Source organism: Meleagris gallopavo, chromosome 4, assembly GCF_000146605.3.
Source record: "Meleagris gallopavo isolate NT-WF06-2002-E0010 breed Aviagen turkey brand Nicholas breeding stock chromosome 4, Turkey_5.1, whole genome shotgun sequence".
NCBI classification, from domain to species: domain Eukaryota; kingdom Metazoa; phylum Chordata; class Aves; order Galliformes; family Phasianidae; genus Meleagris; species Meleagris gallopavo.
In genome coordinates this window covers 16,602,484-16,612,764 of record NC_015014.2, presented here as the reverse complement: position 1 = coordinate 16,612,764, position 10,281 = coordinate 16,602,484, and the positions used below count along the sequence as shown (strand labels likewise).

The 10,281-nt window shown below is 46.4% G+C and overlaps 1 protein-coding gene and 1 long non-coding RNA gene across 2 annotated transcripts; one reads left to right on the top strand and one right to left on the bottom strand.

The window, feature by feature from the left end:
• Window positions 1-556: 556 nt before the first annotated feature.
• Window positions 557-2,256, bottom strand: LOC109367207. Its single transcript, XR_002114072.1, has 2 exons — window positions 860-2,256; window positions 557-776 (listed from the first exon to the last, which is right to left on the bottom strand). It is a non-coding gene; the product is annotated as an uncharacterized LOC109367207 (long non-coding RNA).
• Window positions 2,257-3,508: 1,252 nt separating this feature from the next.
• GC (GC vitamin D binding protein) lies at window positions 3,509-9,470 on the top strand. Its single transcript, XM_003205643.4, has 12 exons — window positions 3,509-3,637; window positions 5,256-5,325; window positions 5,730-5,862; window positions 5,966-6,177; window positions 6,868-7,000; window positions 7,395-7,489; window positions 7,796-7,925; window positions 8,013-8,215; window positions 8,449-8,581; window positions 8,727-8,824; window positions 9,067-9,199; window positions 9,288-9,470. Exons 1-12 carry the CDS (start codon window positions 3,577-3,579, stop codon window positions 9,339-9,341), a joined length of 1,455 nt encoding a protein of 484 aa, XP_003205691.1. The 5' UTR covers window positions 3,509-3,576; the 3' UTR covers window positions 9,342-9,470.
• The last annotated feature ends 811 nt before the right edge of the window (window positions 9,471-10,281 follow it).

The window sequence follows — 10,281 nt, the reverse complement described above, 5'->3', positions numbered from 1 at the left end:
AACTAAAGAAGTACTGGCTGATCTAGTTTGAGAGAATTGGATGCACGTTGGAAATGAGAAAAAAAACAACATGCAGTTCAGGTAATGGCTGCTGTACAAAATAAATGAAGCAACACAGTGGGGATGAAGGGAGCCAAAACATCCCCTGGGAGAATATTGTGGGTAATGGTTGATTTTTTTTAGAAACCTTTTAATAATCTCAGGAACTGATTTAATGAATACTGAAGTTCTTGTTTAATATATGTGATTATTTTTCTTCTTTGTACCTTTTATACCTATTGTTTTATACAAATTCACTTTGTAATAATTTCATTATGAAATGCTGGAGTTAGAATAATAGCTGTCAGTCACAATTGCCTCCTTTAATGCCTCTACATGAGGGGAAAGGGGATTTAATCTAAAAATGAGGATTTTTGCCCTCTGGACTCTGTGATTGAGATGTGGAATAGAGTGAGTGGTTTGGCTGGGGAGCCTTTTTTGTGGCTGCACATTGCTATAGTCGCATCCAATATCCCACATCCCATATCTCATGCCCCACATCATATCACATTCTGGATGCATCTTAGGGAGTTTATTAAGAGGTCTTCTTTGGTGAGGCTGAGTGGACAGGTGAGGGGCTGCAGGTGATGCTAATCTTGGTGTTGCGACTGGTCCTGTTCTCACGGTGCTGTGAGGATTGGCTTTGTTTTTCCCAGCAGAGCACGGTGGTAGAAAGGCAGTCAGTGGCATTCATCTTTTTTTCCAGTAGTAGTAGGTGACACAGACACGTGTATACCCTGCTAAGGCAACTCAATGGGGAGCATTAAGCATGTAGCTGATTTTAATTACAATTGCACAGGCCAATATAATTTACTGTCACCTTTTTTCTTGTCCAGTGGCGTGTTTGAAAACCTCCGATTCTTCTTGTTCTGGCGGCTGGGGGGCACTCTGCCCTGGCCTCTGGAGTGCCCATTGTGCCTTCTGCTGGGCCCCTGCTGGGCCCTCACCATCCTTGTATCCACTCAGCCCCCCACCTCCCTAGACACTGATGTGTCTGATGGTCTGGAAAGATGCTGGGGAGAAGTTCCTTTGTTGAGCAGATAATGGGGACCCTGTCACCCTGGTGATGGGGGGAATCCTCCCTGTGAGCTCACAAGGACAGAGATACTGGCAGCATCTTCCTCAGCATCCCAAGCACCAGATCAGCCACCCGAGCCCCTCTTATTCCCCCCGTTGGTACTCAGAACATGATCATGCCTTTCTTTGTGCTTGGTGATGGAGAAGTACCTTTGGGATGAGCCACTGCCATATGCCCATGCACAGGGGTGGATACACACCTCCTGAGTGGCTCAGCATCACCTTCCTTGGTTTCTTGCTTCCTGGGCAGCTCCCATACTCAACTCTACCAAATACTCCCCCACCCTCCCTTTGTCCATCTCCCTACCACCTCACAGCCCTTTTCCACCAGCACCATTCCAGCAGTGAGACAAGACAAGTATGCTTTAAGGACTTCATTGGCAGGCTCACATCCTGTGGGTGGCCCTGTTTTTTTGGTAGAGGGAACACTGGGACATGACATCCTGTCCAGTGGTAGCCGATGAGCAGGGAATCTTCCAGGGCGCTGGGAGCCAAATTACTGGTCTGACTTCTTTCTTGGAGACTTCAGCAGCACATGTTTTTGGCTGCAGGACCCAGAATTGTCAGCTCCCCTTGTTAGCACAACGACCTCACTGCCACTGTTTCTCTGTTGATAAATGTCATGGAATCATTGAAGTTGGGAAAGACTTCTAAGATCATCTAGTCCAACCGTCCCCCTACCACCAGTACTGCCCACTAAACTTAGGACCCTAGGTGTTACATCTACCCTTTACTTAAACACCTCCTGGAATGGTGACTCCATCATCTCCCTTGGCAGTCTGTTTCAATGCATTACTACTCTTTTGGAGAAGTAATTCTTCCTAATATCCCACCTGAACCTACCTTGGCACAATTTAAAGCCTTCTTTAAATTTTTATCTTTAAATCTCTTGTCCTGTTCATGTTACCTGGGTGAAGAGGCCAACTTCCACCTCAGCACAGCCTCCTTTCAGGCAGTTGTTGAGAGCCATAAGATCTCTACTGAGCCTCCTCTTCTCCAGACCAAACAATCCCAGTTCCCTCAGCCTTTCCCCGTAAGACTTGTGCCCCAAACCCTTCACAGCTTCACTGCCCTTTTCTGAACCCATTCCAGGATCTCAATGTCTTTCTTGTAGTGAGGGGCCCAAAACAACACAGTACTCGAGCCCCACTCGAGTGGGGTAGCTGTTGGTTTCCACTACTCAACTGTCCCTAAGGAAGCAAAATGAGGAGGTTTGCCTCAGCGTACCACCAAATAGCTCATCCCAATGCTTCATTCAGTGTTTCATGCAGCATTTCCAACCAATTTCCTTCTCAAAAGCACATTTTTTTGGTAATTTATTTGCTTAGAAATGTTGTTAAATGGAGACTCGCTAGATTGTAGATGAGTTAGGAAAGTCTCTGGGTAATTACCCAACTTGCTTTGGCTCCAAACACGTTTTCCAAATGAGTGAAGTGGAGCTATGGAGCCCCTGAAATGCCCTGCACCAGGTAATGTACATGACTGTTGCTTCTTGTCGGATTCATTTATGGCTTTTTGTGGGCAGATGAATGTTCATCTTGCAGGTCTGGAGCTGGTCTGAGGTAGAGCTCAGCTGTTGACCACTTCTTCCCTGCTTAGCACCAGAGAGAAAGCTGTGAAGCACCCCTTGTCAGCAGGGGTTCATGAGCAATTATTCTAAAGCTATTTTTAGCAGATTTCCAAGTTTTTCTTTTTTTTCTTGAGAACTGAGAGAATAGGTGGCAATTCAGCACTACACCATGGGAAAATTACAGCCTGAATCACATAGGATAGTTAAAGAAGAGACAGACTATCAGTGTTTATACCAAAATAGGCTATTATCCAGGTGTCTTCCATAGAGAAATGGTAATCAAACACTCCTCAGTTCTCTAAAGGTCACGAATGCTTTTGAGCATCCAGGCTACATCGTGTTTTGTTATGTTATTGTTCTGCACATCTAGAAAGACTGTCACCATCCTACATAATGTGTCAGCTGGCATATTTGCTTCCATGGGACATCTTGCAGGGAAAAGCACTTTGCATTTTGCTGCATTTTCCAGCCATGGTACAAGCCATTTGTCTTCCCAAGCCTGGCACCCACCAATCACTAATTTCCAGAAGAGCCACCTCTGTCCTCACAAGGAGACTTATAGCATGATCCTTAGCGCTTGTAGGGTGCAAGGGACACTTTCCCTACACGTCTCCATCTTCAGTGATGTAGGGCAGGAAAATCCTATGTGGGGTCCTATAGCAATGTGTTACTGTTTTCCCTGAGTTAATTATTAAAATCAGTCCCAAATTGGATGTGCTGGAGCACTGGGCCAAGGATGCTCGCCCCCTGCTCTGCAGCCAGGATTAATCATTCATCCAGTGACACACAGGAGCTCCATATAAATGCTGGGCTGGGTTTCCCACTGCTGCTTTTTTTGCACGGAGAGGAAAATCAGTGGTGACCACGCTCTGCTGTGGCTCCACCACACCATGAAGGCGGTTGTTACCTTCCTGCTCCTGCTTTTCATAGCAACTCACGCTGAACACCGAGGTAAGAATGCTTACTCTCAAAATCCTTGTACTGCTGTGGCTGAAATGGGTTTACTGCCCCATACTAAATAGGGTCTATAATACTGTACATATTAATGTATTAATGATTTTGAGCTTATAAAGAATTTCAAAAATGAGGTTTACCATCCCCTGTTCTTTTTCTGTATGGAGCCAAGTGAATTGAACACCTAGTGTTGTGCTCTCTGCTAAAAGATGTAGGGAAGCATAGATCTGCCCCAAAACCCTGCCAAGACATATGTTTTCACTGCTGTATGTGGAAATGAAGAAGAATTCAAGACGCTCATACCCACAGCAGGACAGACTCATGTTCGCTGTAGGATAGCCTCTGGGTTTTTTCTCCTTTCAGAGACCACCTCCCCAGTAACAAAAGCAACAAAATTCTAAACCATTACAAAAGAGTATTGACTGTTCCTCTTCATCTCTCTCTGCTTCAGAGATGCAGTCTTCTCTGCAGAATTGCCAGGATTTGTAGCTGTTATGTTTAGCCACCTACCTCTGCCTTGTTTTTCTGTTTCTAGAGCTTTGTTTGGTTGCCAGTAGATAAATCCTCCCCAAAATGGCTTCTGATTTCATGCTGGACCCTCAGAGTTTACCTTCTTTAAAAAACTTACCCTTTTTTTTCTTTTCCCATTGCAACTTTGCAAAATTACTTTTTTTGTTTTTTCTTCCCTCTTTCTGAAGCAGTTTGCCGTTTGGCTGATATATGATTTACCCCACAGTTGGGTAAAATGACCCTGCACCACACTGGTGGAGGCAGGGGCTGCCATACTGCAAAAACAGAGATTTGCAGCAGCACGAGAGATACGGACAGGAGAATGCAGCTGTGACTGGAACCCCTGGGAGAACAAGGGAGATCCTTCTGGTCTAAAAGCCTACGAGAATTATGTTAAAGTTGCGGTAGAAAGGCCAGCAGGGTATCAGTATTTACCCTGCTGGTATCAAAGTCTAAACGATGCCTTTTGCAGCAAAAAGTCAATACTATTTTCAAGGAATGCAATAGTGTGTGGGGATGTGTTTGCTGCCACCTGCTCCTGACCTCCACAGCTCCAGATAAAAACCAACACTGCCTGTTTCACCCTTGCAGAGTGGGCAAGGGGCAAGTGTCCTTTTCCTGCATTTCTCCCAACTTCAGGGAGGATTTTTCCATCTCCCTCTTTCTCTGGATGCAAACTGCAGCAGCACAGTCAGGGTACCACAGCTGCTTTCCTAATACATGGTAGGTCTGACATGAGGGGAGAAGCTGTTGCATAAGAAAAGACAACACTTAAGCAAAGAGTAGAGCAAGATTTACATTCTTATATACGACCGTTGAGAAAAGAAATGAGAAGTGAGAATAAAATGTAGACATGGTATAAACTTCCCTGGGTAAACTTCTGGGAGGAAGAGTGACACCATTACAACTCCTCATCATAAAGTATTTAATAATTATTTTTCCTTTGTAAGAGAAAGACATGAGCTATTTTCTACAGTAAATTCAATGGAGCTGAGCAGTACTGTTTAGGTTTTTTTCTGCATTAAGAAAGGTCACTGGGAAGGAGGCATCCACTTAAGCAGAATTGGTGAACTGATCCCACATCCTCCTTTTTCCTTGTCTACAGGTAGACCATATGTTCGGGACAAAGTCTGCCAAGAGTTCAAGACCATGGGGAAGGATGACTTCCGAACCATGTAGGTACCTCCTACAATATTTACCCTTCTTTTAGCATAGATCTCCTCAGAATTAAACAATACCTTAGAAACAGGCAGATTTGTTTGCTCATTTATTTATTCCCTGCAAACGAGAGCTCCTATTGCTCTTAATGTGCCTCTCTACTGAAGAAAGGCTTCCTCTGTAGTTAAACTCCACAAGACTGCTATGTGGTCAAATAATGAAGAGCTAATGCACCCAAGGTCTCCAGGCAAAGACCTGCCACCTCCAGCCTGGCAATGCTTTTTCAGAATGTGCCCCTGGTTCTTGAAGGACTTGCATTGATGCTTTCCAGGTGGTTTTGTTAGTGTTTTCTCAGGCTGTTGTTGATGTAGGTATTTAGGAAATGCAGCAAATTCATCCTCTTGTCATTTTGCCATCCCAGGACCCTCATAATGAACAGCAGGAAATTCTCCAATGCCACCTTCAAGGAGATCAGCCACCTCGTGCATGAGATTGTCTCACTGGCGGAGACCTGCTGTGCTGATGGTGTTGACCCTTCCTGCTACGATGCTGGGGTATGTTGACCACAACCAGCCGGTGGTCCCTAAAACTGAGGATGCATTTGATTCAGGGGAGTGTTCTCCAGCCCTGGGCAAGCAGCATCTTCCCTTCCCACAGTCTTCAGCCCTGTCAGCCAAGTCCTGCAGCCCTGACTCGCCTTTCCCTGACCATCCGGGTACAGCCGCCTGCTGTCTCCACCAAGGTCTGGAGCAGAAGCTGTGCCTGGCTGCCCTAGAGCACCCACCGCGCCAGCTGCCCCACTATGTTGAGCTTTCCAATGAGGAACTCTGTCAGGCGTTCAAGAAGGATCCGAAGGACTTTGCTGACAGGTAAGAGACAGCAGGCTGAGCTGGGCTGGAAAAAGTGCTTGGTCTTGCTGTGATGCCAAGCCAGGGAGCACACAAGCCGTCCAAAGACTGGAAAACAGTAGCTGAAAATTGGAAAGCAATCTGAAAGGATTCTTGATGTTTATCTTAAAGCCTATCCTTTTCTTTCTGAGATGGAGTGAGAAGGTGTGCATCTCTGTCACTTAGGGCCACCAAGCTCTCTATCAGGAGTAGCCATGTCACTTTGCAAAAGTGCTTTGATCATAAAAAACACCATATTAATTGCTGCAGCTATCTACAGGGGCCAGGAGGTGATAATCCCTGTAGATCACAGCACTACACATGTCTCTTCCCATCTTGCCCCTGCACTGTTGTCCAAAGCAGAAGCAACTGTCTTGGCTCTTGGCCAACTCCTTTCTGGAGTTGCAGGTGCATCCAAACAAAATGTTGGTGTATTTTGGATTTGTGCAGGCCCCAAGGACAGGATTATCCAAAATGAATGAGAGATGGAGGTGGCCATGCAAGTGGTTAGAGAGGGGCTATCAGGTGGGTTGATGGATTGATACATTAAGCCAGCAGCACAGGAAGGTTCCTGCAGGGCTGACATCCCTAGTATAGCTATGATATTCCCATACAACACATCTGCAACCAAGCACCTGGTCCTGGGGTGTCTGAGGGTTGCCTCTGACGCAGGTTCCTGCATGAGTATGTCAGTAGCTACAGCCAGGCGCCTTTGCCTGTGCTCTTGGGCTCCACCAGGAACTTCCTCTCCATGGTCTCCACTTGCTGCATATCACCATCGCCCACTGTCTGCTTCTTGAAGGAGGTGAGTCTGCCCCCACAGCCTGCTTTTCCCTTTTGTTCATTTTCCCCACAGATGCCCATAGCCAAGGTTGGCTCAGCCCTGGCCCCACTCAAATTACTGGTCACCACACTGAATTTCCAGATACACACGAAGTTGGTGGGAAATTCACCCAGATGATGGTGGGACAATTTTCATGAAACTCTAATTATCTTCGAAACTCGGCATGAGAAGAATTATTTTTGCCTTTTGCAGCCAGTAGTAAAATTAGGCTGAATTACAGGGCTGCTCACAGCATAGCCAAGCAGCAGCTTGCCAAGTACAGTATTTTTTACCTTGCCTGGGAAGAGTTACCCATTTTTCCTGAAGGATGTCTCTACCCTAACATCCACTCTACTGCTGCGTATTCTTTTTGCAGAAACTGCAAAGAAAAACTCTTTCCCTACTCACTTTGATGTCGAACAGAGCTTGCTCCCGCTTAACAGGATATGGGAAGGACAAAATGAAGTTCAGGTAAAAAAGGGATAAAGTATTTTCTGCTCGTTAGATGGGAGTGCTATCCTATTTCAGATGGCAGTTCCTTTCTGTTTTTCACCAAGATATATTCCAGCAAAGATGGAGGTTACCTCCAGTGGAATAAGGCTGGTTGGTCTGTATGAGAGTGCTTGGGTGCTATACTTGTGGGTGGCATGCACGGTGTGTGGGGAAAGGCAAAAGTACAGATACAAAAATACTAGACATGCTTATGGTTTCTACTTAAGTTTATGGAATAGATGGGTTGAAATTCTTCAGTTCCCTCTATGTTTTGTGTCTGCCCAGCTACCTGACCATGCTTGCCCAAAAGATACCAAGTGCTTCATTTGAGGACCTTTCTCCTCTGGCAGAGGATGCAGCTGAGGTGTTCTCCCAGTGCTGTGACTCAGTGGCCGAAGACTGCATTCAGCAGAAGGTAGGACTGTCCTGAGCCACTTTTGTTCTGGGAGGCTCCCCGAGCAGTATACCAAGCTACACATTTCCTCTTCTCCTCCCTCTGCAGTTGTCGGAGCACACCACAAAGATCTGCACCACACTATCAGCCAAAGACAAAAGGTTTGCTGACTGCTGTGCAGGAAAAAACATCATGCAAAACTACTTCTGCATCTCTGCCTTGCAACCAGCTGTGGCCCCCAAACTGCCTGAGCTGCAGAAGCCAACCGACAAGCAATTGTGTGATGATAATGGGGCCCTCCACACTGGAAGGTCTGTACTCCAGTACCCACTGCAACTAGTTTCCTTACTCCTTCTCTTTATCACATAATTTAATTATTATTTGAATTTTTCTCTCTTTTTTTAGTAGCCTAAAGAAACCTACATGCTATGAGGAGAAGGGTTTGGAAGTGCAGGCTGTACATTGCTGCTGCATCCAAGAACTGGCAGCTTTGATGGGATCAGCCAGTGCTAAATTCTAAGTTGTTTTTCTTGTCATGCTGCAGGTACATGTTTGAACTGGCACGGAGGCACACCAATGTCCCTGATGTCTTCCTTGGCAAGCTGTACGATGCCTCTGAAAATGTCATCAGGGAGTGCTGCTCTGCCAAGGATGCTTCAACCTGCCTTGACAGCAAGGTAGCTGGGAGGGGTGCCTTTTGTTTCACACAGCATAGACTTCCTTGGTGTTGTCCACCGCCTCCCTCTCCAGCTCCTGCATCCCCCCAAAATCTATGTATGTATGGTCCTGGTTATAGAAATCCTCCTCTCTTGTGCCACACAGCGACAGCAAATGGGAGCAGAGCTGCCTGCCTTCTTGGAAAAGGCCAACCAGCTCTGTGGACAGTACAATGAGCTGAATTTCCTTGACTTCAAGAAGAGGTAAAGGCTCCTCACCCTCTGGTGGTGCTCCCGGAAATGCATGCTTAATTTAGCCAAGCTTTTGCACCTGAAATCTGTCTGTATGAGCTTAACTTCTCCCATGGCATCAGGGAAGTTTTCCCCACAGACCATGTCATCAAATTTTGGCAGTGCACTGTGGTTTGGAGGTTAAATGCACCAGGGTCCTTGCAAAAGCCCACCCCACACACTGACACATTCTCCTGCCTGGCCTCAAATTGCAGGCTGAGAGACAGCATTAGGCAGACCATGCCAGATGCTAGCCCCGAGCTGCTGACACAGCTGACAGACCAGAGAGCTGATTTTGCCTCTACGTGCTGCCCAGCGAACTCACCACCACTTTACTGTGTTGCGCAGGTAAGGCATCTCCCACCACCCAGCACTATGCATGAGACTATACCTGCCCTGGGCTTGCCAAACTTCAGTTCTTTCTTCCCTCTTGCAGGTGACCGCAGAGCTGGCAAGTACTTGCAAGCAGGGTTCCTGCATGCTGGTCTAGGTGTGGAACAGTGAAAAACAAGGTGAGGGGTCCAGCTGGAGGATGCAAAATGCTGCTGTTGTCTGGACCAGCTTGCAGCCCCCTTACTGATACGTCACTGCAGCCACAATAAACATATTTTAAAAAACACCGTTGCCCTGGGGTACACCAAAACCTTGCTTTCTTTATGGTTGCACTGTGGTATGCCAAGTTCCAAAGGGGCAGCTCACAGACAGGAGGTAATGGTCCCAGCTCTGGCTGTGGGAGTTAATGTTCTGAACAGTTAGGCAGGAAAATCAAAATCACGTGTCAAGTGCCCACAGAGATGGGGTTGCTCTTTCTGACTGGTAGGATATTGTCATTGTGGAAGGAGGCAGTAACATCACAAAGTGGGCTGTCCGTCTGAAATAAAACAGCTCAAGTTTCAGCAGTTGCCAAGAGATGGCGCCTGTAACCCAGGGAAGTGAGGAACGTGCTGTGTTTATAACTGCTGCTGCTGCTTCCCAAAGTGGACAGAGGAATGCTGCTCCCAGTGCTCCCAAAAAGGGATCTGCACAAGGCTACCTGGCCTCACTCCCAATAAATCTCTCCGTCAGAAGGCTGGGAAAAATAATGCCATGTCCCTGTGCCTGCGTGAGTTCTTAGAAGGAAGGGGCTCATTTTGATACTGATTTTGGCTGATGGTACCTTTTGCCACCCGTAAGAAACTTCTAAAATGAGAATTGAGCTCCAAGTGCTGACCTTGGCTATGCTGGATAAAGTCTAGCCTCACAAGATACTGTAACAGCATCACAGAACTGAGATTACTTGTGAAAATGAACATCTTTCTCGACAAGACTTAGCACTAGCAGATTTCCTGGGAATTCAGAGGAATGAACCACACTGATGACAGTCTTGTGGCAGCCATACATCAGGTTGACTAAACCCTCCATACATAAAGATTATTCTCTTCTGTTACACG